The sequence below is a fragment of the Thermobia domestica genome, chromosome 9 (assembly GCF_964235325.1).
Source record: "Thermobia domestica chromosome 9, izTheDome1.hap1.1, whole genome shotgun sequence".
NCBI lineage: Eukaryota > Metazoa > Arthropoda > Insecta > Zygentoma > Lepismatidae > Thermobia > Thermobia domestica.
The window spans coordinates 21119429-21146982 of NC_137462.1; the positions used below are offsets into that span (position 1 = coordinate 21119429).

Consider the following 27554-nt stretch of genomic DNA (forward strand, 5'->3'; position numbering starts at 1 on the left):
AGTTTAGATATAAGTATATACAGTAAGCCCTCGTTAACACGAATTCCAAGGGACTGAAAAATCAGGAGTTCGTGTTAACAAAATTCGTGTTAACCGGGGACCCAAATTTTATTATTCGAATAAATTTTCTCTATACATACGCACTACAATATACAGACTATACATACCACTACAGTATATTATGTATGTCATAGAAAACACTAGAGATGGTATCGAGACGAGACTGAGTAGTCTCGGTTCCAAATTCGAGACGAGACCAAGACTCTTCCCCGTCTTGATACCATCCACAGAATTGTATCGAGACGAGGCTGAGAATTTCGGTCTCGTCTCGATTTCAAAAAGCACGGCTCGGTCTCAAATTCGAGTTAAGATCGAGATCGAGACTAGTTTCGGTCTCGGTACCGTCCTCTGAAAAGCAGGGACGTAGTGTCCATTAGGGCTATAAGGCTTAGTCTATCCATTTATACATCAGCCTCAAATGTTGCTTTTGGATATTGATACAATTAATTTTATTAAAATGGATTTATTTTATAGTACGCTGTTTAAACATCAAGCGAGTTGAAGCGAAGCTTCTGCAAGAACGCACTGAAGGCTATCGGCGGCTAGCCTTCCTCTTCTCTCATGGAATTAGGAGAATGGGGCGGTGACAATCACTTCCCCATCACCCTCAGCAGACGAAAACTTCTTGAGCTATACACAAATTCAACATGATGCAACGAAAGTGGACGAATGTTGACGAAGGCTAGTCTTTCGGGTGTTTGGCGAAACAAAAGCTACAGGATGCGGTCTTGGAAGAAAGTATAGAACAGAGACTATGAAAAATTTAGAAGCTCACATTCAGTAATGAGTTTTGACCAAGAAAAAAAAGAGAGACAGAGAGAATAAAAATGTTATGTTATTACACTCAAAAAACAAAATGGGTTACGTGTACAATAAAATTATAGTTAAACGGTATAGTCAAAGTAAATTGCTGCTCCAACTGAGAAAATTTGTGAAACAACCTGGTGCTGTGTTCTAATAATCATAGCGGTTTTGTTGTGAGAATTATAAAATATAGTTAATCATTTTATAGTTGCGTGCACAATGTGTATTGTTCATATTTTGTCCGTTGAACACAACATGAAATTCGAGTGTGCTACTCTGGCAATACTGTGAGTTGAACCAACATTGCTTGTATATACGAACCTTGGGTTTGCGCGCGTCCGCGAATAGTGTTTATTTGTATCTATGTGATATGTGTTTCTATGGGGATGTTTCGTCGATGAAAACACAATGGAGGAGCTTCTGCAGTGCAACAACCTGACTGCATACATCAAGATATTCAAAGGTATGGTTTTATTTGTTTTGAGTTTTTAATATATGTTAAAGTAGATGTTATTAAAGGAATGGTCAAGTTACTCACTCTTAACAACTGTCATCTTAGCAAGTATAATTTTTACGGAAAAAAGAGCATTACTGTCCCTAAACTGTATATCCCGTACTTAGGACCGTGTACGTTTACTTTCGGTAGACCACCCGAAATAATTGTTAAAAAAATATAATTCTTTCACAAATTTCATTCTTATTATAGCCTAAAAGATTTGCGTTGGTCGACATGAAAAGCTACTTGGCACAGATAAAATGCAATTGGGCCACCAGAAGTAACTGTTGAAATATTATATATCTTTTACGATTTGCGTATAAGTACGGCTTGCGCGTGTATTGCATAAAAACTACAGTTCAAAAAAAAAAAAAAAAAAAACTTGTGCTACGCGGCCACTAAAAAGCCTAAATGTTTACCCTATGTAACCGAGTCAGTGCAGGCCGAAGCTACGTTCTCAAGGATGAGGCGCGTGAACGATGATGGATATACATCAGTGGGAAAGGGTAACAAAGGGAGTCATCTTTCGTATGCCCTCCCTTATTTTATCAGTCCTAAAGCACTTGAAATTATTTTGCACTAGTAAGCCTAAAATACATCTGGGCATGTATTTTCGGTAATTGTTTAGTGATGAGGCCAACACTAACAAAGATAGAAAACAACATGTACTGCGGGGCTCTAACCCGTCTTTACTTGCTAACGCTAGCTCGGAATGAAATGTTATTAACGTAACTTAACTGAATGTGAAAAGAATATCGCAAAAATTCGGTTGAAAACTTGCCCCCCCCCCTCCCCAAAACTGAACAATTGCCGTACTTTCTTTTAGTAATTCATTCATTTTTTTCGATTCAGTGAATCTATTCCTTTGGTTCGTTTATATATATATATGTATATGTATATATAACTAATCTGTTCTAGTTGTATTGGGGCCGCGGTGGCTGAGTGGTAGAGCGTTCACCTCTGATGCTTGGGGTCCCGGGTTCGATCCCAGCCTCCGCCAAGTGAACTTTGTGGTGGACAAACACCGCGTGCGTGAGTTTTCTCGGGGTTCTCCCGTTTCCTCCCCCTCTTCATTCCAGCATTTCATTCATTACTCATCATCACCGTCTCCTTTAGCCTAACCGGCATAATCGTGGGACGTAAAACTCAAAGATTTCTTTTCATTTTCTGTTCTAGTTGTTGCGTAAGATTGACATGTATAGCAAGGAATGTGGAGCGGAATTGAAATGAAATCTGTAAGTTTTACGTCCCACGTTATGCCGGTTAGGCTAAAGGAGACGGTGATGATGAGAGATGGGTAAAATGGTGAAATGAAAAAAGTGGGAGGAAACGGGACAACCCCGAGAAAACCCAAGAGCAGGGTGTTTGTCCACCACAAAGTCCACACGGAGCGAGCTGGATCAAACTAGGGACCCCAAGCACCGGAGGGGAATACTCTACCACTGAGCCACCGCGCCCCCCAAAGGAGCACAATTGAATGCCGTGTTTGAGATTAAATGAATATTTTTAATAGCTAATGGTATATTTGGTGAGTTATTTTCTGAGTAATGTCTCTAATTTAGGTGACATACATGCTTATGCAGCTTGCCCATTTTAAGCACAAAATTCGAAACGATCAAGGCCATCCACAATAGTGCAAGCGTTGCTAGTACCACAATCTTATTTTCTAACACCCGACCCTGGAATCGGTTCATTATTTATGATACTTGAGTTGACACTGGTTAAAATTGGATACCTTACACCCCTCGGGTTGGGGAGTATAATCATGAAATAAAAATATCAGAAACGACCAGAAAATAAAACATATATTACTCCAAATTAACACAAATTTGTGTGGACAGGCTCGTGCACACTCACTAGAGAGTCAGAACTCATGCGCATTGTGGTACCGAGCACCAGGTGGCTCTGGCAGTCTCATTTACAAGGTGAATATTACAGGAATTTTATATTTCAGCACTCGATCGCAGAGCTCATAAGGAAAACAATTGAACAAAAGTTAAGTTTCACAAAACCTATATTTCTGAAATAATTAACCATTTCAAAAGACTGCCAGAGCCATTTGGTCCTCGGTTATTGCGATCTCTTGCTAACTCGCGTATACGTTTAGCTGTTTACGTTACCTCTCTGTCTTGTTATTTTCAATTTGATACTACTATATTTAAATACACCAAACTAATATGACGTATACGTCATGCGTTATATGACGTATAAAGTGTGTTTTCCTCTATCCTCATTTATACGTATACTCGCCACCGCTGACGCGCCTGCTCCTGTAACCGCTGACGCACCCGATAATAATTAAAGGGATGGTAAGGTTAATGATCACGTGAGTTCAGATTCTAGTGAACGTTCACGAGCCTGGCCACACAAATTTGTGTTCATTTGGACTATATGTTTTATCTATTGGTCGATTTTGGTATTTTTACTTCACGATTATACCCCTCCCCCGCCCTTAGGGGTGTATGATATCCCATTTAAGCCAGGGTCAACACAATCATTATAAATAATAAAAATCGGTTCGATGGTGGGATGTTAGAAAATAAGTTTGTGGTATTAGTAACCCTTGCAGTTTTCTAGTACGTTTTCAATTTTGTGGATAAGATTGGTTATGCAGTTTGCAATTTTGTACTTTAGTGAGAAGTAAGTACTATGTATGAGAGATGCAGCTGAATTGTATTTATGTATGTGAGTTTTATGGGTATGTAGTTATGGTTATATATATATATATATATATATATATATATATATATATGTGTGTGTGTGTGTGTGTGTGTGTGTGTGTGTGTAATTTATACTGTTGGAGTTTAGGAGACCTTTTTACCTCAAGCTCATAAAAACTAATGTATTATTTCACTAGTTTTTGCTACAAGAATTCCGATATAATAGTTAGTTTTGAGTTAACTGCTGTATCGGCTGACCAATCTTAGAAATTTTACCAGATGAATTGGAGAATTTATTTTGCTTTATGTGGAAGGGTGAGTAAAAGAAAGGTGAGGGGAATAGTTGAAGTTAACAAAATACTTGTTGTTGTTAGTTGTTTTTGATGTTATAAGGGGCAGTGTCTATTGAGGCGGAAGGGACTATTTAGCGGAGAGCTACACTGGTTATGATTATGGGAAAGGCAGTGTTAAAAAGGTGTGTAAATCACAAATGTAACATATCGTGTTTGAGTTTTATCAGGTTATACGGAAATAAGGAGTGCAAATTCTTAAAGTTGTGTGATGGGCATAGTATACTTTACAGGCGAACAGTTTGTGTGGAAACGAATTCAAACCACAGGAAAGAGCAATATCTAACATTTAATTTTGTACTTTTTTGAATGGCATTTAGTCCCCTCCCCTGCCTATTCTGCACATAAGTCATAGATTGTATGACGTATAGTGTGTGTTTTCCTCTATCATCATTTATACGTATACTCACGATCGCTGAAGCGCCTGCTCCTGTGAACGCACCCGATCGCTATCGCTGGCGCCCACCTGCTGCAATTCTGCCCCAACTCGGTTAGATGGCATTCGTGCTTTTAGAGTCCACCTTGCACAAGTTGGTTTGTATGTCATACGTCCACACTGTATTTCGAACAGTAATCACTACTAAGTAAGCCAGGGTCACAACCTAGTATTTTGGGGGAGATATTGAGTAATAATCTTTTTTTTTTATTTATTTATTTTCGTGTAGTCTGGCATACAGCAGTAATGCCTTAGGTTTTTATGAGTTTTGTTCTAGAACTTGCTGGAGTTGGAAAATTTCGTTGTTCCTGGTGGAGTATTTCCTTTTATTATTTTAAACATTGATTAATTTAGGACTATTCTAAGAGTGAAAATTAGGATAGTAATAAATTTTACGTTATTTAAGAAAACAATGTTGAAAATAATTAGTGAGATATGGGCAGCGGGAACCATGATTCTTAAACCGATTCTGTTTCGGAGTGTAGTACCTATGAACATTGAAGAAATTGTTTCAAGGAATCACTTTGGAATTGGAATAATTGAACGAATCGAGAATGTTTGAATTGCCTAAAAGAAAAATGTGCCGACAGTGGTATTACTGGAAGATTCTACAATGCTGGTCTGCACATATTGGTAAAGGTGGTTTAGTAGCAAGGTCGATTTCTTTCTTTAAAGCCCATACTCAATTCACATAGTAATACCGAGCGAGCGATAAGTAGTGTAGGCGGGTTAGTAACAAAGTTGATTACTTTCTTTATTGCGACTTAATGGGAATGTGAACCATTGTTCTTGAACCTTACCCAGTGTTACTTTGAATTTAACTTTGTCGTCTGCAGGAATTTGTTCTTTATATGTATGTCTTTTGATATAAAGTTTTCAATTTTATCTGTTAATCTTCCAAAATGTGGTCAGCCAAAACTACACCTGCACCCTTAGGATGTCATCATCATCTCATGAAGCCAATGGTAAACCACCGTTAGTTTACCTTCTCGTATAGGGACCTTTGGGTAAAAAATCTGTCTTCAGGCAGAACATTAATTATTATCATTATCATCATCATGACCACCATGTGATATCTCTAAGGCAAAAGTTAGTGTGCGGAATACGACCAATATATCAGTAATTGTGCAGAATACACAACACGCTGTTCATTAATTATTTACGGACTGCGACAGACTGTTTTACCAAACGGAACATTACAGATAAAATACGATATTAAATTTTGATGGTGAAAAAATTAAAATGAATATGTACGTTTTTCCTGACAATCAACAGTATGTAAAAATTAATTTACAGATAATAAATAGGAGTTTATGCGTATACCCACCATCGCTGATATGATTGCTCCCTACGGATGCAGCCCCGCGCTAACCCGCCGGCCTACCACTTTCACCCTGCTCTCCCCTAGTTTAGTAAAATTCATGCTTTTTATCGGCCACCTAGCATAGGTTGCTTTGATTTTTCTGACAATTATTTCTGGTAGCAGGAAGTGTTTGTTGAGGTATCTGGGGCCTACCTGGACGTAACCAAATCTACTCTAAGTAGGCCAATCGGCAACTATTTACTTATATTTAATACAGTCGTGTGTAGTAGTAATGGCAAAATTATTATTTTTTGTGCTACAGTTGCGTTTTAGTCACATGGCGATGCTGAAGAAAGCGAAAGCGGCTACCCTGAGGACCCAACGATAAAAACACTCCTCCCGTTTTGGCTTTCAGCCCGCAAACCTGCCTCCGCTTTACATATTTGCCCGTCATTACATTTGAAGTAATTTTTGAACCACTTTTGAGATACCCAATAAAGCAAACTTGTTCCGCCACTTTGTTTGTACAGCGTTACCTAAAAATATCAATAGGTTAGATTAGATCTGTTTTTCACCTTGTAATCAAGGGGTCCAGATATCGATTCCCGTTGGGGCCCTATAAATTATCTCATTTGCAAAGCGAGTAGTGATTAGGATGTCAGTTGAAACAGGAAGGCTTTTAGTGTTCATTTAGCACCCATACCTTCTTAGTGGCTGAACTAACGTGGGAATCAGTGTACGTTTTATAGTAGGATCTTAATTTAGTTGCATGGCGGAAAACGATTTGAAACTTGAAAGATTAATTGCATATTAGATATAAGTGGACGCGTGTCCCAGTGGTTTTGAGAATTCTCATTTAAGGGAGGGAAGAGGGCATTTCCTATGATTTCTTCATGTTGATAGCAATGCTGCCTGTTGTTTCTGATCACATCAGAAGGAAACGGTTGAACAATTTGAAATAAATGTATGAACATTATTTGTGCCCACCGTAAGTCTGTTTTTATCATTACTTTGATTCAAGGGCTAGTTTTAATACCTTAAAAATCATCACTGAATTCGTATTTACAGATGAAGAAATTGACGACGACACGTTCCAACATCTCACTCCGGATCTTATAAAGGAGTTAATCCCAAAGATGGGTCCACGAATTAGATTTATGAAGAGCTACGAGAAGTATAAGGAAGATATGAAATTACACCAGCCGATATCTTGTTCCACTCCAGTGTCAGAAACAGCGGAAAGTAGTAGTTCTTCTGTTAATGAGGTACGAAATTCAGCAGAAATACAGTTAATTAACTAAGTACGTTTTTTAGGGTATTTATTCGAGCTTCCCCAATTAGTAATAACAGATACTTTATCAATACACTAATTTTAATACAGCGCATTTCCTAAAAGCGAAAATATCTAATTCATTTGCTAATATTCATAACTGTTGGATCACACTGATGACAATCAAGTAAGGTACACAGGGTGGCCACTCACCTGGAAAACCGGGAAAAGTCAGGGAATTTTTTAATTCTGGAAAAGTCAGGGAATTTTGATGAAAAACATGGAATTTTTACTCGGAAGAAAATTTACGTTCTGCTGTATTCCTAGCCATTTAGCCGGTTTATTTATATACAAAATAGCTTTGGTCGCTGGGGGCTTCGCCCCCAGATTTCTCCTTCCTTCCAGGTTTCGTTTATCTAGCTCTGCTGGTTTGGGCTGCGCATACTTTCTTCATATTCTTTTGTCATTTAGTGCTGCCCATGAATTGAGCTGGAGCGAAATCGGGACCATTTTGTAATTAACACACTTGTTTAGTTCGATGGCTGCTTGATTTCCAGAATTCGCTCGGGGCTGCGCCCCTGCATCCCGTTTTGGTGGTCACGTGATTAATATAAAGGCTGAACGATAGTTGAGTATTTCTGCCGGAAGAGTTCCGAATGTGTGTCGAATTCCACAAAATGTGTGGAATTTTGGTTAATGCGTGTATTTCTATGTGGAATCAAAAACTGTGTGGATTCCACATGCATTTGTACTCAGTGGCGGCAGTACTTTTTGCGCCACACGATTAATTGGCCATGCTTTTTTGCAGATATTTGACCTTTTGACCACCAATTTGAAGTAATGGCATTCCCGTCCCCCTAGTTTTTAACCCAATTCCGCTACTGCATGTACTATTGTTCTAAAAAAAAAATCAACTTCAAACAAATTTTTCTGATTTCTTAAAAGCACATTTTAATAGTTCTCATTTACTTCAGTTCCGTTGTTTTGTTACACAATATTTCCCATCTATGTCGACCTGTTCCCCGGTTGCATAACCACCACACGCCACTGCTGGCACGACAAAACCTTTGGGACCCGGGCCTACCTAAAGTTGTTAATGCCGGCTTTCTAGACCGAAGTCCGCTACTTCTTAATACAGGTAGCTCCATAATTGTCCTCTCCATTCATTTGTGACGTCAAAGAACGATAGCATAACCTTGTACTGCAATATGACAGAGGTTGCTAATAAGCACACCTGGTGAAGGTATTGTATATTTGTTGTTAAATCCGGAGAAATATTTGATTGCAAATTAACGAATAATAAGTAGATAATGAGTAGAACAGTTTCTTGATTTGAATTTTGCAATTTTAAACCGATTTTATGTAAATTCTGTAATGGTGTTTTTCCAAGAAAAAAAATTTAAGAATTATTGACTACTTATTTTTTAAACATATATTTGTTTAAAAAAGAAATGAAAATGTCAGTCAAGGGAGTTGAGGATTGTCGCAGGGTGCGGGCTCCACCTCCATTGGCCATTTCCTAGCTATGGGCCTGGATCAAAATACCATGTTTTCGAGTAATTCTTTTTCTTAACACATGAACTTCTTTGCCGTATAACTAACATGATTTGTGTTTAATAATGGTTTACGGGTTTGCAGGGCCGGCGACAGGGGAGGGGAAATAGGGGACAAATGCCCGGGGGCCTGGAATCACAAAAGAATAATTAAAAGCAATAATTTTACTGGAATTTAGGGGTTCGTGTCCCTGAGTTGCCCAAGGTTCCTATATATACCAATTTTAGATCTCTTTAGAAATTTTCTGGAAAACCGGGAAAATTTCTGAAAAGTCAGGGAATTTTGAAATTCCAAATGAGTGGCCACCCTGGTACAATATGTACTCATTTTTGTACTAAGTTTAGTTCCAATCAGTTCATAATTGTTCCTGTAATTTTGTTTTTATTTACAGACTCTCTTTTGTTGCATATCAATTGAAGGGCATTGCAACAATTTTATAATGGGCCGGAAATTAGTTTTATATGACTGAGGGTTACGGACTTATGACAACTTATGTATATAAAAATGCGGAATTCTTTGTGGGGTTGGGCAATTTTCAAAAATATGTTTAAAAGTAAGTAAAAAAAAAAAGTGGACTTCTGTCTCACCGTGTACTAAAAGTTAAGTGAATCTGAAAGGTTCAAGCTTAGTGTTGATTTGACATGGAATGACTGCAACATGGATGAGCGTTTGATCTTGTATCTCAGTAGCATCTTCAAGTGAATGTTAAAAGTAGAACTCCGGACACATATCTCAGAAGTGATTATGATAAGATCTACTTTCAGATAAATATTCATAACTTTAAAACTGCATATGATTACACGTGACAGATTTTGCGACAATTTCTTTTTGCAGGCTGCGCCATTCTGGGGAAAAGCACGTTGTTAAAACCCACTAAGCTTTGCACATTATCTTATTGTCGGAACTATATCTGAAATACTGATCTTTCTAGGAAGGTCAGTATTGCAAATACATGAATTTTAGTATTAGATATCAAGGTGAAATGACTTCCGTGATATTTTTTTCCTGTATATCTCCCTGATTTAAATCAGTCCACAGTGCAACATACTAATTGTTTGGATGTTTGATTTTTGATCTAGTTACCTAAAACTTTTTTTTTCTTTGTGAGCAACATCTTCGGGACGGTGTTTTTTAACATGTAGAAAGGACCTTATCTCAGTATGACAGAATTGCCTATAGGCTATTTCTATCTTGTTGGAAGATATTGGTCCATCAGCCACGCATCGTCGTTTAGAATAAATACCATGCTACAGGTAGACTTTTTGGAAAAATATATTTTTTTGTAAAATACGCCTATCGACATTACGCTTCTAGTTCTACTTGTTTGATAGAGCAATCAATTGGAAGAAAATATTCTCTACAATACGATACGGAGTTGAACAAAATATTTATCCAACGTGTAGCTATGGTTCAAGATGCTATTTATTCAACGTATAGCTATCTTTCAAGATGCATTCTTTTCGCTTCTTCAAAATTTATTTATGTAGTTATTTTCTTGGTGAGGGACTTAATTCACTTTGTGACACATAACACTGACCGAGTATTTCAACTGTGAGGAAAGAGTGGATTATTCAGTGGCCTCTTTGTATTCTCGTCTTTCTAGTCCAAAAGAATGCTGTGACGACGAAGCTATGGCTAACATGATATATATTTAGATAGACGCGTGGCGTTGATTTCTGCGAAATGTTAAGATCAGTTTCTGTGCTACAGGATCTACTTTGTTTGTGTGTGTATGTTTGTTTGTTTGTTTTGTAGTGGATTCGTTTTGTCTTTTAGCCTCAATGAAACTATGTCTTTAAACATTATACAATGCGTTTCTTTGTATTGAAGATTGAATTTGTAATAACATTCAAGTCATTATAGGATGCTTCATGCCGAAAATGGTAGATTTTCCAAAAGAAAAAAAAAAAGCTTAACGAGATGAAAATACGTTCTAAATTTATTGGTACCAAGAAATTAATTCAAAAACTAACAAACATATTAACGAGTCTTTTTAATGCTAAACTATACAGCTATTATCTCTTTAAAAGATTACACATGTAACTGAAATATCACCAGAAATTGGCATATATCCTTTGTACAACGAATGAATCTATTTTCAGTAAGTACTGCATATAATTTCAGTTTCAGGTGTGTGACTTTACTGTTATTACCGCTGCTGCTGGTGAAAGCGCTGAAACGTATTTGTACGAAAGTTTAAACTGTGAAGACGTGTTGGATTCAGCGATTAATAACTCACCGGAGCCACGTAAGTTTAACTTTGATTACAGTTCAACTTCAAACCTACATTGTGCACATGAATGGTATGGTTATGGCAAATTATCATCTCTGTGATAAATTTTAGGGTGAATGGAAGAGTTTGTAACTTTACCGTACTCAAACGATGACCCTTATTAATGAGACAAAAGTAGGTATCTTTAAGCCTCAGAAAGGCTAAATATCTATTATTGAAAGGACTTGAAGTCCGAGTAAAGGAACACATTAGAGATTCGAAAGCGAAAATCCGGTGTCAGGTTTATCGAAACATTTAAAAGAAACGCAGTGCAGGGTAGAAGATTGAAAAATTTTATTTGGAGCCAGAAATGAAGTAGAGAGACTGTTTTTTGAAATTTTATTTATTCATTTAACGAAACCAAAAGTAAATCTAGACAAGGGATGACTGAGTGACGAATGGGAGGCTGTTATCACAAAATTTTCACAGTATTGGCATTATAATAAAAAATAACATGACTTGGCAAACTTCCAACAGAAATAGAAAAGGCGCACAAACAGACTGCCATATTTCAGTTTGTTTCAAGACCATCTGCAGATAGCTGACGCACTTGACAATGTGTTTTCCACATATCTTCTCCTCTTTGTAAGTCCGTTCTTTGTGTTCCTTGATGTTTCTGTTCTTTTTCTTTCTGCTTTTAACCTTCATGACCAAGACTCCAGGAGAGAGTTGAAAACTTGGAAATTTAAAACTTCAGGAATTACAGAAACCTGTAAATAGAATACTCTCCAAATTGCTCTTGTCAGTTTGGTTTCCAGAGGTGACCTCTCAATTACTTTCAATACAGATTTCTGACATCCTACGCGACAATCTTTTCGAAATTCAAGAATGTCTTTTTCCGAGAGTCTTGGCTTTTCGTAAAACATCTTTCGGTGTATAAGTTAGCCATGTTTAGAAACTTAGCTTACCTTACGTTTTCACTTTTCTTGAAATCAATCATAACTAATCGCTGGCTCTTCAAAACGCTATCTTTTACAAAACAACCAGCAGCAGACAATATAGTGGCCTGGAGGGAATTCCAATCGGAAAGAGCTAAGCCAGCTTTCGAGGGTGCGGGATCTCAGTGGTCGAGTGTTCACCTCCGGTGCTTAGGATCCCTGCTTCGATCCCAGCTCGCGCCGTGTGGACTTTGTAATGGACAAAAACCGTGCTCATGGGTTTTCTTGGGGTTCTCCCGTTTCCTCCCACTTTCTTCATTTCACTCATTTCTCATTATCACCATCTCCTTTAGCCTAACCGACATAACCGTGGGTCGTTAAACTTAAATATTTCATTTCATTTATATTTTTCTAAGCCAGCTTTCCCTGAAACTCGCCAAGAGAAGATTCATCAGTCCTTGGTAATGTTAAAGAACGTAGCTTTGCAACAAGAAGCTTGTCATGTGTGAAATGTCGTACAGTATCAAAACTTCCACATTGTGGTACTTTCTTCTTGCTAGCAGCACTTATTCTTTGTTCAGCATTATTTCCATGGCCCGAGAAGTAACATCTAAATGTTCATGTTCATGCTAAGCTGGAAATTTGTTTCGGAAACACAGAAATTCTGCGAATCTTTTGTAAGTAGTTCGACGAGCTGGAAAATTGTTGAATAAATTATAAGTGGTTTACAAATAATCATCTACTTTCCAGCCCATTTATTGCATGGGAGCTTAGAAAGCACAATTGATAAAGTGCTTCCCACAACTTCCAACATTAAGAAGGATCAGATCTGAGGTGAACTAGGAAGTACGTTTTGCAGATCACTTAAGGAAAAAGATTTTCTCGAAACCGGGAAAATATCACTGAATTTTGAAATCACGAAAGAGTGGTTACCCTGACTTAATGTATCATTGTTGGTATCTGTAAATGATTGTTAGGCGTTACTTATGGATATTGAAATTCACATTTTTCTCTCAGTTTAGTTAGGACCCTACTCTTCTTCGTCGCTGCCCCTTCTTAATTGAATGTTCAGACGCCTATTTTTTCATATCTTTGCGTTCTTAACTTCCAGATTCTGAGATATTACATTTTCTTGGGTTACGAATGATATTCTTGGTGTTCCCTCCATCTTGCCAATACTGTTAGGTAGAGTATACGGGAGAATCTAATTCAGTTTTCTCCACTTTTTCTTTGTAATGGTATGCATGGAGAATTAAGATGGCGTTCATCGTCCAACGTAGCTCCCAAAAACGTGCATCCAAAGGAAAGAAAAAAATCGTTACTGAAGTTAGAGATCGTCTGTGCTTAACGTATGTCTTCAAATATCAACATCAATTCAATTCCTGCTTTGTATGAAGATATTGCACACGCTGGTTAGATAACATATACTACTCACCAATATACAGGAACCACTTTTAACAATTACACAATTTCTTTATCAATCTTGCATGTAGTATGTGTATGTAAAATACGTAAGTGTACGTTTGTGTAAAATTAGATGTTTTTTAATGATGTTTTTTACCTCTGTAATAAAATGTTTTGTGCCATGTACTGTTTTGCTTGACCCCATACTGACATACTGTACCTCACATTGCAATTATGAGTGAAGATAGTATATGTTCCTGTACACATATATATGTAGATACATGGATAAATTAACCGTTTTCTTTGCAATATGCTTCTAGCAAAAGGAGGAATTAAGACGGCTCAAGCTTTAGTACCGGTCAATGTAATAGGAGAAACCAGTTTCCAGGCAGAATGTGTACTACAGAACTTTGTAAGTATTCAGACTGTGACCCATTGCATCATTTTGCGGTGTTACTATAGTTAAATCCTCGTAGGTTGGTCTATGTTCAAATTTAGATAGGACGTGAAAATTTCTTCAACGCGTATTATAAGCATGTAAATTGTATTGAAGTTCAGACATTTGTATATATTATTACCTGATACATATGTAAACTTTATAGTGGTAAAATACCTAAATCTTTAAAACAGCTGTCGACGGAAAGTCTACATTTTAGGCATAAAATTCTAACCACTTTCCTTTCAATTTAAAAGTAATGTCACTCTTACTACTATTACCGCAAAATATGATATCGTATTTTAATACTGCATGAAAGGTATCGTAATATATGGTTTATTCTGTTGGTAGATTTGTTTTTTCCCTGATAGTTTTTATTGCATAGCAGAGGCGATTTAATTTAGAAACAGTTATTTATGTTTATCCCAAATGATATTGCAGTCAACTCTTGCTCCTAAGAATGAACCACATTTTATTTGGATATAATCATTTGATTTTATCAGAAGGTAGAATGATCTTTAGAAATGAAAGTAGAATCAAAAAGCAGAAATAATGAATCAGAATTAGGCACAGATAAAACACGTTAAAGGGTTAGACTTCCTTCTCTGAAACTTTCGATTCTTTAGGTTGCCATTTGTAAGAGCAAGGTGTTTTGAAACTGACTGGCAGAAACATAATCGGGTGATTCTGAAGCTAAGTATTGACAGAGGGAACTGCTTCAAATAATCTTCAAATAATAGTAATATATTTTGGTCAATTTTCGTTTGCCATCACCAATATTTGTGGAACTACTTGTGATAAAATCAATTGCTGCATATCACTAGGATATACTATGTGAACTTTAAGTTAAATTAATTTGTTTTGTTTATTTATCTTTTGTTTTGTTTTGTGAGTCACACCTAATTTTAATTTTCTCTCAAATAGCATACCTACTATGTACCATATAGGGCATTTCAAGGAAAGAAGGTGTTAGCAAGAGGAAAATTATGGGGTAAATACAATAATCGAAAGCGACATTTTAGACACAGTGGAGTTCTTCCGATTAAAGGAAAAAAAGATATTACTCCAAGCAGTCCAATTACTCCCGAAGGTAAAGAGTTTGATATAAATGTAGACATGTTAAATTATGAATCCCACAAATATTGTATAACGTGTGATAGAACGTTCCAGGTGCTTACAAACCGAGTAATCAACCTTTTATACATTTCTCCCATCGCGTCGTCTGTCATTTTTAGAGCCTTGTGAATCAAGAGAAAATCGCCTCGCGAGGTCACGGTTGCATCCATCCGTAGATTTAAACTGTGTTAGTATATCTACAGTTATAGGGTTTCAGGAGCCAGTTCTTATTTTCGTGAGTTATCGGGGTATTATGATAAATTTTCAAATTACAATATTTACATTTAAGTGGATACCTAAGAAAATCAAAATTTAAGTGTTAGTTTAAATAAGTTCTTTATTTAGAAGTATCACTTCAGTTCGATCAATATTAAAGCACAGCTACGTGTTAAATGGCAAGTGATAGAAACAAGATATCTGAATAGTTAGAAGCACGTAGGGCATTACAGAGCAGGGTTTGAAAAAACCCGGGTATTTTTGAAAAAACCCAACCCACCTGGGCCCATGTGGGTTTTTTCGGGTTTAATTGGGTTTTTTCGAAATATTTCAATCTCTTTGGGGTAAAAATGTTAAAATAAGATTTACATTTTATGAGTGTCATTGTTACAACTTGCAACACCTTTCTATTCACTGCTGTTTTGAAAAAATTGCCGCAATTTTGAAATTTTATATTGGATCACCGAAAAAATCTATACAGCAACTTTAGAAGGCCTTGTGCTTCTACCCTCAAAATATCAACTTAAAAAGTCCGAAAATTGCACCTTGTAGCATGGATACCCGCTATTTTGAAAAATGGCCGCCATTTTGAAATTTTACGCCGCCAAAATATATACAGCTAATTTAGTCTCTCGTGCTTCTACTTTGAAAATTTCAACTTGAAAGACCTAAAATTGCGCTTTGTAGCGTGGATATCAGCAGCGGCGCAAATTTGTCTTCAACATTGGGGGGACGGGTAAGACGGTATATATATATATATATGCGATGTACAAAATATTTATGAAGGAGAAAAACAATGCTGGGGAGGATTACCTATGTCGGTCCCGGCGTCCTCCACAGGGGACATAAAATATGACGACATTATTATTGCTTTATAACTTTAAAATCCGACTGGCAACATTGAAAACTGTTTACAAGGGATGATCCAAATATGATCATTCCCTGTAAACAGTTTTCAATGTTGCCAGTCTGATTTTAAAGTTGTAAAGTAATAATAATATCGTCATATTTTATGTCCCCTGTGTGGGACCCAGGGACAACATGGGTAGGGCAGCAGAGTTGTCTTCAACATTGGGAGACGGTCAGATTTGAGACTGATTCTGGGAGGTATTAATTTCATCTCACTTTCCTTTGTGACAGTTGGACACAAATCATCACATTTCTTCCTAAAAGACACATTTCCAATCGGATTATTGAGGGGGACAGTTCCAAGATTGTAAGAGATATGTCCCCATCATCCTCCCGGGATTTTCGCCAGTGGATATCAGCTATTTCTTTTTTTAAAAAAGCGCGCCATTTTGTAATTTTACGTTGTTATGCTGCCAAAATCTAAACAGAAAATTTAGTGTGTCTGGTTTGTATCCTGAAAATGTAAAAGACCCAAAGTTGAACACTGTGTGGTAAAGGCAGACAAACGAACAAATGTAGATCGAGTCATCCTAGGAGCCTCAGTGACGTTCGCCAAATATGAATACCAAATAGCTATACTAATTTAAAACAAAGACATAATTCATCAAAAAGCCTTAAATATTTTTCAACGTAAAATAAATGGTCTTAATGTTGAAGTTCACTTTCGATGCTTTGTGCATTCAATTACGGGAATTACCCGAGCACTTGTTGCAAGACCGTTCTTTTCCGAAAATTAATTTAAAACAATTAACAAAGATAGGCCTATAATTCATATTTTATAAAGTAAATATTTCAAAATGTCTAAAATGAAATGAAATATCCTCCAGCGTAAAATAAATAGTTTTATTGTTGAAGTATTCACTTTCGATGCTTTGTGGTTTCAATTGTGGGAATTTCGCGAACACTTTTTTCATGACAGGTTTTCCCTCAAAATGCAGCTTGCTTTACTGTACATCGAAACTTCCATTAATACTGAAGTTTGACAGCAGCACTTGAAATAGTAAGCGTTACGTAGTCTTCGGAGCTCCGAGCATTAAGCTTCTTAATTTTGACAAGAATTTTTACGTTATTGCTAGTGTTGATTCTACAGAATGCTTATTTGAAGGCTAGCAAGAAATGACTGAACTTAACTGTTGTTGTTGGAAAACCAAATTTTACTGAATACTTTTGTTATCATCAAAGGTAAGAAACGATACTAATAGTTTTACTAATGTATTTTACATATTTACTGTTGGTACCGGCACCTATGACCTTAAACCCGTCAACGTATGAGGGATAACGTCCCTCGGCGCTGCCGAGTCAGGAAACACACTATTCACGGAAAGTATTTTCTAAAATATACAAATCGCTTACTTTACTTCAAATAGGCTATAATCCACACATTAATTTGTTCTACAATTATCTCAAGCTAAGGTGAGGGTTTTATTTATTTATTCATTCATTCATTCAGTGCATTTAGAGCTTTATAAAGGTCTTATGTTTAATATTGTTGTTAATCTTAACATGAAAGCATATAATTCGCCCAAAGAAAGTTTAAAATCTGATAAAAATAACTTTCAATGCGATCACCTTAGTTGTACCAATAATATACTAACAAAAAAGTCAAAAACCCAGGTGGGTTTTAAGATGGGTTTTTTCAGGTGGGTCCAACCCGAAAAAACCCGGTGGTTTTTTTCGGGCTGGGCCCACTTGGGCAAACCCTGTTACAGAGTACCGGTGTTTTATGGACCTGACTTCGTTGGTGTCTGCGTAACGAAAAAAACATTCACAAGAGCGCATTCACTTATGTAGATCGAAAACCAGTCTTCTATTTTCCAAGTTTTTGCAATGTATGAAGTGATCGATTAATATTAGAGAATCTTTAAACGTACAATTAGTTACTTGATACGTTTATTCATTATTATTAAGTCTTTAGACTATATTGAGTGTTGAATTCCAATGGACAGCAGATTCCTCGAAGCTTAAACTACAAATCAAGAGCTCTCGATTGTACAAAATCTTCTTCGGTTTAAAGTTAAAAGGAAACTTAAAAAGTATACATGGTAAACGATGACCGACGTTCACATTCTAAAAAATCACGTTAGTAAATCAAGCAGTGCGTCAGTGCTTTAGTTTTACTTAATGTGATATTTAGATTTTGAACTATCAGTCGTCTTTTACCGTTTTTACCTTTTAGTCTCCTTTTATTGTTACGACCGAAGAAGACAGTGTTGTTCAATCGAAAACCCCTGACTTCTAACTTACACTTTGAGCAATCTGTTGTCCGTTGGAATTTGGTCTCCAATTGGTGATGACATTTTATAATATTTTCTTCACTGAGCAGATATTGTGTATAATGGATATTATTGATCCATGTACATAATTCACACTACTAATATTCGAAATCCTGATAATTTTAGAGAATGACGAGGAAAACCTTGAGGAATGCATTCTTTGGTTAAAAAATTCCATGGAACCGTGGGAGAACATCTGTGAATATTGGAAGAAAACTTCATCCAAACGAGTAGCTGATCTGCGTAACAGCAATAAACCAGTTGCGGAGTATTTTTCAGAATTTCCAGTTTTAAAACAACCATTGGGATATACATTGGTAAGTGATAGATATGTAATGAAATCTATGATTAAACTGTATAAAGTTGCATATTTTTTGTATTTCAAAGTCATGTATACCGAGTGTGCTGAAGTGGGGTCAGCCCTCAAGAAACTTCTCTCCGGATGCATCCACTTTTAATTGCAAAATAAAACTACTTAGATATATCTGTATGAAGATTTTTCACAGCTGGTTAAACAGCCAGCACCAGAAGAAACTGCTTTTACGATTACATCAAGCTTAATACTCCCATTTAAAACATATCTGGTTTTCTGTCTTTCACTGATGTTTTCCACAAGTCTTAGAACACGGATTATAGTTTTAAAAAAGGTCAAAATAGGTTTTAAAAGCTAAATAACTTCTTACAATTTTCGAATAAAAGTGATCTTATGTTACTTATTGATCTTGTTTTAGATCGAAAGTGATTTTACCAAAAGGTTTCCTGATAAGGAAGTGTCTTTATATGCAAAATGGAACACAGAGAGTGAAAAGTTCAAGAAAATTTTCTTCAGAACCAAGCAAAGTGCACCAGACGCAGCAATCTATGCAAGACTTCTTGAACACAATGAGTTAGATGTAGGTAGGTAGCACATTCACTCAGCGCATGTTTAACTGTTGTGAACTGTAACAGGAAAGCTCAATTATTATCAGTATTGTAGGTAGTGTTGTTAATAGAAAAAAAACCGTTCGTATTTTTTTCAGAAATGTATGTTTTTTTTTACAAAACAAAGCATTGCCTCTCGTTTTTTCTGAATTTCGTTTTTTTTTTTTTTTAATAGCCATTCGTAATGTATCTAGCGTCTATTTTCCCTGTAGCTCCCTTCGTTGTACAGAGATATCCTTAAGATTTGTCAGGTAGATACTTCGGATGGATTCCTAAGTGTTGACATAAATTGGACGGGCCTACGCGCAGTGTTACCAACTATGGATATTAAAGTTTCCCTAAATTTGGAAAAAAACTTCGAGAATTTTGTTTATAAATCCGTACTTATATGTCCGAGCGCAAGTCAACTTACGGCAGTCGAACATTGGTCCTTACTGAACAAAAGCGGGTACAGACCGTTCCAGTGGAGTAATTAGGGGGCGCACAAACAATTCGTATTTAGGTTCTAACCCTTGTTTTTTTTTTTTTTTTTTAAGATTTTCCCTACTTTTCTGTTGACCGTAATCTATTTTTTGTAATTAGAAGCTTTGTTTCTTAAATATCGCCATGATACTTGTAGGACATATTAGTGGTGTACCAATGTTCATTTTAAGATAGTTTGCGTCTGTCTGGTAGCAGTGTTGCCAGCTATAGAAAAATTTAATTCCCGATTTTAGAGGAAAATTTTGAAAACAAAATCCGTTTTGTCTCCATTATTTCGTTCCTGTTGGCTACATCGGGACAAACGTACCAGTGTATCAGAGAATCGTTTTTGCTCTATACAACAACAGTATAGGAAGTTTCAATAGGATAATTGGGGGGAGTATAGTTGAGTTTAGAGTAGACCTTGTTCTCTAAGTGGAAAGATAACTCATATTTTTATAGGTAGAATGAGATATTTTTAAATGGCATGCTTACTTTATTTGATACCGTCACGATACTTGTAGGATATATTAGAGGGATACTAAAGTTTATTTTAAGTTTTTTGTGTGTCTGGTAGCAGTGGTGCCAGCTACAGAAAATTTTAATTTCCGATTTTAGGGAAAAGTTTGGAAAATCCCCCTTTTGTCTATTATTTCCCTCTTGCTTGCTACATTGAAAGAAACGTACCACTATCTGAAAGCCTCTTCTTTGACCTAGAGGATGCACCATAAAAAGTTTCCATAAGGTAATTTATTAGGAAAGCTGTAGCTCCGATATATCTTGATTTTTGCTCTTGAGGCGTAAAAACTGTCAAAATTTCATGTGTATGATGACAGAGATTTTTTTCTTTCTCTCATTGCATTTAAGCCGCGACTTCAGGTTTTCACTGTACTTTATCAACAGACCAAAGACTATTTTTAGGTGATTTGGACCGATGTAGCAACAGTGGTGCTGGATACAAAGAATCTTGAAAGTCGGTTAGGGAAGTTTTTGTAAATTTTCACCCTACATTTCCCTCCCATTGGCAACAGTGCAACGTAACCTACATGAAAAAATAGCAACATCCCTTTTCTAACAAACTAGGCCTTAACCATATCAATCGGGTTAATGGTTTTTGAGCAATAACTCACTAACTGAAAATGTAGGAAAACGCCAAAAATGACCTGGGTCCGAAAGGGATAATCACACAATTTTGTTCGTATAGGTACAAAGAAATGAACGATATGTAAGTTACGAGGGCTTCGACTCAAGTTCTGCTTATTATTTCACTTATCTGCAACATAAATCAATAAATAATAGTTCTCAGAAAAAAAAAACACATTTGAAAAACGAACATGAAAAAGAAATGTTTTTTATTCAAAAAAACTTCACAGTAAAAAAACGTTCTTTTACAACACTAATTGTAGGACTCACGTAGTATGTTAAGTATAATTAAGTATTTGAGTGTGTGAGTAGAGCGAATAAGTTTCATTTGGTAATACAGGAATGGGTTTCCAGTACTTTATGTGAAGCGAGCAAGTGTTGCGATTTTTTTTTTTTTTTTTTTTTAAATAATATGTGCCATCCTGGGATCGCTCGTCAGTCAACTTGGCAATATCACGCGCCTGCTTTAATACGCTCGCCGAACATATGTACATGATTAAATGTACATTTATATGAAAATTATAATCTACACTAAACAGTTTTAGGTTTAGCTTGACATTTCACTGAACTTCAAAACGAGCTAAATCTCTTTATTGATACGCTTTCTCAGTTCTGAAGAAACGTTATCTTACAAAATATACAAAAAGAACTCTTCTGAACAACATCAGAACAATTTAAAACTTGATATACGTATTAACAATAACCTTCTTTAAAAGCTATCATAGTTTAGTTTCGAACAAATGAGTGTAATTCAAGTTATGAATTGTTGAAGTCAGCCCTCCGTTCCAACTTGTCGAAAACCAGCACTTTGTTTTAACATACGAAACCTTAAAACTTGTTCTTTACTTAATTTAATCCAGATTTTTTAGTTTAGCTTAGCTTACCTTTATGTACTTCTAGGAGTAAACATTTTATTTACATCTAAACTCATGTGTCTATAATTTCCTCATGACAGCAAATATGTTATAATTTTCGACGAGACCACATTTTAATACCAGCAATAAGTTTTGTAAAAATTATAAAATTGTGGCTATTTTCTGTGAATTAAACAATTAGTATGATCGTACTTGAATTGTACATCGTACTTGAATGGATTTAAATGTCAGTCTACTTCTCTTTTCACCCTATAGAAACTGAAAGTACACCGAATGTCAACCCCAATTTTTAGTCACATTCGTATAGTGTAAAATCGTACCAAAAATGGAAACTACTCATTGGATCTGTATCAAAACTAATCCAACGTATGCGTAGTTAGTAACCAATGCAACTAGGATATGGTATTTGGTATTCAATACATTGTATCCATTAGGTTTCGTAATGTGATATTATTCATGTTATATAGGCATATTCTTTTAAGAAAGACGTTACAGTTTAAAGCAATTGTACTAATTACATTTATAATTTTTTACTTACAGGAGCCAGAAATGTAATTCTGCTGCTACTTTTAGGTAGACATTTTCCTCCTGTCACTTCGTCGGTAAAGAGGAAAGATAGCGGAGGATACTGGAAGCCAACAAAGTTAGAAGCGCAGCAGGGATTCCTTTTTCATGTTAAGGTATGTTGCTTTTTAAGTTAAATACCGTATAGTAGAAATGGAGAAGTATGTGGATCAAATAAAACCTGAGGAAGAAATAAAATGAAAAAGTGCAAAGGAAGAGTGGATGTTTGCGTCAGATCAATCGAAAGATTGTTTATCCGGGATACATTGTTAAATGATTCAAAAAGGTTGTCTAAATCGAGTAACTGTTTCTTCAAGTTTCATAATAAATTTTCGTAATCCTATAAATATTCAGTTATATATATTCGAATTATATATATATATATATATATATATATATATATATATATATATATATATATATATATATTAATTGCTGTAAGTTATATTTCAAAATTTCTGAAAGAAGAAATGCGAAGGTTTAGGGATAAAGAAATTACTAGCACTCATTCTCTCTGTCAGAAGAGAGGAAATATATATATGACACTTTAGTATTGAGTCTGACGTCACTTTCTTTTTCAACTCTTCGCATTTCTTGTTTCAGATAGTGTAAAATGTAACCTACCAGCAACCAGCAAAATTTAAATGTATATGAAATTAATTTTTATGGTTACGTTTCATCGAAAGTTTGAGGGGACACATTACATTCGGTGGCACTATTTAATTATTCACATGTACTTTTGCACAGCCGAACGTGAGTTTCGCTATCGACGCTGCAGAAAGGGGAAAATTGATTCTCAAGTTTTAAGATCATTTCCATATTGCAGCTAAAGCGAACGTAGCAGAAAAATCAGTGTAATGTCAAAACTCACAAGTTCGATATAAAGTTGGACGCTGCTTTCTTGTATAAAACTTACACAGCTGGATAACGCGTCTCATACTGATTCAGTGTAGGGAGTCTAATTTTTCGCAATCTCTTAGTCATAGTGAGAGCTTGAGGTAGAAAATGATGTTACTTATGTCCAAACGCATTACAGCTACCAAATATCAATTTCGTATAAAATGTGTCGTTGTGGCCAAATTGAAAGCGTTCCGTCCTCACTTCCAAGTCGGCTACAAATACACTTCACATGGGACTGATACTAGGTGGCTCTTGTGCGTTTGTTACATCACTTGCAACCTCCAAATTTCGCGCTTGATAAAGGGCTGCGAAAAATGAAACTCTCCTACACTGAATCAGTTGGCCACGTCCTCCGCCACCATAAGATTTGTACAGCTTGGCGCCCCACTTCGTACCGTACCCCATTGCGCAACATAATTTTATATGAATTTACACATAAAGCCCCAAAAGCAGGGGAAGAAAATCGTGTTTGTGTGTGTGTAATTTTTATCAACGAACAGTTTTTTTTCTAATTCTTAAATTAGAATTGCGATTTTATCTTTTTGTTTAGTGGCACAGTTCCATTGAATGGTGCTTATAGTGAATACGTGGTTCTGAACGAAAATCATTGTATTGGTACTATTTAGCCATTTACTTTACTGAATTCTGATATTTGTACTCAATCTAAAACCCGTCTATAATGCAACTAAATCACACAATATGCCTTTTTATTTTCGAATTATAAGTAATGTTTAAGGACTATAATTTTACTAGGAAAAATGTACCCTTATTATCTTTCATGGCTTTGAAAATTTACAGAAAATGTATGAATTTAAGGAACATCGTTTTTTTTCTTACTCTTTCCAATTTCCCTTTAAGTTCAACGCACGGGCGGATCCAGGACCGACTTCTGGGGGGGGGGACGGTGGGTTGCCATACTGTTACTTTAAGGGCTCCAAACTTTGGGATGGGTTTTATTTATATATATAAAATAATAAAGTTTTTTTTGTTCTGGGGGGGGGGCGATCACGCCCCCCTGGATCCGCACCTGGTTCATCCTACATAAAGGAAGGCACAGTTTTCATCTTAATACCGTGTTTATATTGTCTCAGAAAGTAAACAACTGCGTCAAGTGCTATATCACCTTAAACGCACTCCCGTGTTGCGGTACAACACCAAAAGTGAAGAAAAAATAAGAGTCCATTTTGATACGTTGAACTTCAATTCACCTTTTCCAGACATAAATTCAACTATATGAGCATATGAGGAAGATTCTTTCACGCGACAAATTGTCAGACTTTTCTTGGTGTAGTAGGAAGCGAATTTTAGATGAGACGTAAAGAAAGACCGAAGGAATTAAATACTCCTAGTAGCTAGTTAACTTTTTCCTCCGCAGTAGTGAATAATTACATAAATGTAATTCCGAAATCGAACCCATTGGAAAGGTTTCATTATCATGTCCACATGGTAATTTGTACATTCTATTATTGGTTGGAACGACCAAAACTCAAGAATCACGAATCATATTGATGCGCATAAAAATAGCGGTAACCTCACATGCAAACATAAGAAATGCCCCCAGGACTTCTATAATAAAGAATGAAAAGCCAATAAATCACCATCACGTAGCTAGCACCTCGAACCAATACTTTTCGCTAAACGAAACTTTCAAGGCGAAGACTCACTTTCATTGGGCTAATGCTCATACATCTATTGTCCGCAGTATTTCCTCATTCATTGAGCAGAGGGTCCGCATAAATACATACATTAATATTGTCTCTACAGTAGGTTTTATTTCAAATGCATGATATTTATTCCAGCTTTTGAACATAATCTTATCAAATAATTGTGTTTTGCAGGAAGCATCTGACCTCCAGGCAAATTTAGAAGCACATCATGAGAAGATGAAAAGATTCGGCTGTGGTGTTCAACCTTTGCCTGTAGTTATTGCGAAGGATATAAAAAATCCAGAAGCATATTTCGTGTGCATCGAAACTCAGTTATACAGGATGGAAACAATTTTGAAGGCCATGGATATCTGCTTCAAGTGTTTCCATGTATTACACTTGCAGTACCCGAAGGAAAGTGAACAAGCTTGGATATTCATCCAACAACATATCTACGAAATTTTTACCCAGTGTGACAAGAAGTTCACAGCTGTAAGTAGTTTAATAACGGAAATAAACTGCAGCAGCCTTGAATAATGTTTTTTGCAGTTGGACAAATATATAGCTGTAAATGAATTTATGTTAGAGGAACTGGTGTAGAAATCAATAGAGCGTATTTTGTTTGTTGTGAAATATTGACATTAGTACATGAAGTAAAATGCCGAGGTGTTATATATGTAGATGTAATGTCAGGTCAGTTAAACTGTTGTTGCAACATTTCAAATGTATCCACAATTTGCACATAAATAGTGTGTATCGCTGCGGAAAACATTTGTGTGGGCGTGAATTTGATATTCTTAATTCTTTTCGTAAGCATTTACATAAGCAGCACGGCTTCCCAGATGTTCTGTCTATGTCTCATGTTGTTCGAAATAAAATACATGTGTCTAAACATAAAACAATTTATGGTGTTGATACTGATGCTGCTATAGTAGTAGATAAAACATAGATGAAAAAACAAATGAGAGACATTCAGAAAGCAGCTTACCTGAAATCTATCAGGAGGCTATGGAGGAAGAAATGTTTTATTTTATAGCCAAACTATACAGTGAACCGCATCTTACCAGAAAGCACATCCAGTATATTTTATAATGTGTAGAGGAGCTCTTATTGTGCTTATGAAATAAGTTTCACCGATGTTGGGAATGAGGCTATGGAGTATGGATAACAAAGGTTATAGAAGTTAGCACATGCCTAGATATGGAATGTAAGTTGCTAGGGATGACACTGTGTAAATAAATTATTGTATCAAGATGGATTTCAATAAGAGTACAATGTATATGGGTATTTAGGAATCTTTGATGTTATTTCGATAAGTGTAATCTGTGAGTAGGAAATGGATATATGGAAAGTTAATGGAATCTGGATTTATATTGGATACTCTCATGGGGATATGGAATTTAGTGGAATAAATATATAAATAGTAATCAGTGCATTTATGTTTGTTGGTGTAAAAGCATTTAGACATAACAAGTTAGATAAGATGTTCTATTGGATTTGAAACATTGGAAGATAGTTAGCACAGATCCAGTTTTGACACTCCAGTATATTTAAGAAACCATTAAATCATATCTTACAACCGACCAGTGGAAATGTATCGACATTAATAATTTTCTTTCAGGACCCCCTACTTATTTTAAAGAGATGAGTAATGGTGCCTTATACGTTTCTGTTTGTTTGTAATGTATTTTGTTATTCAGCAACATGAAAGATTTTGACAACTAATACTGTGACAATACTAACTGATATTAGGCCTTAAAGGGTATTAGTTATTGTTTAGAAAACAACATTGGCAAGAATAAATTAGGTAGGGCTTATGTAGCTGAAAGAAGTGAAGTATGAAATACAGAAAGGCATAAGTTAATATTACAGTAAAGGGGGCGCAAAGATGTAAACATGGTTACACTAACGTGTTCGTTTTCAGCCACACTATGGTTTCCACTGACTTGGAAATCCTTAGAAAGTCAGGGAATTCTTGAAACTAAAAAAAAACTGGAAATATGAGGCTTTATATATATGAGGATTTTACAGGTCTGCTGAGTTTATTTGTGCCTCACCTGGCTATTTGGTAGGTGATATATTACAAAAGAAAGTAATTTGGTTTGCAAATCTTTCGTATCTTCAATCACACAAAAAATATACACATGTACACACAGCTTGGAAAGAGAATACCACCTTTATTCGGCACATTCTTCAAACGTAGACAACAAACTAGACGTGGACGATTTTAGTTCTCTTTTTATAAATATTATTAAATGGGTATCCCTATTAATAAAAAAGAAACTAAAATTGTCCGTATGTGATTGGAGGTGCTCTTTTGGAGCCGTGTCTACATGTGTAGATTAAGAAACTCTAGTTGGTTGGTATTGCTTTTTTTACATTATATATACATCTTGAAATTTGTAATTGTGAACCTGGAAAAGTCAGAGAATTCTCCATCGTGAAAAATTAGAACCCTGCAAACATAATTCTCAGAATGTAACAATTTATCCTTGTGTTTTTCCATTATCTACTGTAATCATTAATGAAGGCTTTCTGGATTCTATACTTTCTCAGTTCTTTATTCAACCTTCCTACCTATATACGCATTCCCATGTTGCTGTTTA

General features: G+C 35.9%; 1 protein-coding gene across 2 annotated transcripts; it reads left to right on the top strand.

Annotated features, from left to right (window-relative positions):
- Positions 1-760: 760 nt before the first annotated feature.
- On the top strand, positions 761-27516 carry LOC145694453 (uncharacterized). 2 transcript variants are annotated; one of them, XM_081770717.1, is made up of 9 exons: positions 761-1327; positions 7178-7374; positions 11058-11181; positions 13808-13899; positions 14848-15013; positions 18564-18754; positions 19169-19334; positions 22379-22518; positions 25141-27516. In XM_081770717.1, exons 1-9 carry the CDS (start codon positions 1273-1275, stop codon positions 25483-25485), a joined length of 1476 nt encoding a protein of 491 aa, XP_081626843.1. In that variant the 5' UTR covers positions 761-1272; the 3' UTR covers positions 25486-27516. The 2 variants fall into 2 exon arrangements, with proteins under 2 accessions (XP_081626843.1, XP_081626844.1); XM_081770718.1 differs by having other exon boundaries at positions 11064-11181.
- The last annotated feature ends 38 nt before the right edge of the window (positions 27517-27554 follow it).

What these genes read in the sequence shown, in the direction of transcription:
- LOC145694453 (XM_081770717.1), top strand. Translation starts at nt 1,273, where the DNA reads ATGGAGGAGCTTCTGCAGTGCAACAACCTGACTGCATACATCAAGATA. An exon ending in GTAGTTCTTCTGTTAATGAG is followed by an intron (nt 7,375 to 11,057) that starts GTACGAAATTCA and finishes ATATAATTTCAG; the next exon opens with TTTCAGGTGTGTGACTTTAC. An exon ending in CAGTCCAATTACTCCCGAAG is followed by an intron (nt 15,014 to 18,563) that starts GTAAAGAGTTTG and finishes TGATAATTTTAG; the next exon opens with AGAATGACGAGGAAAACCTT.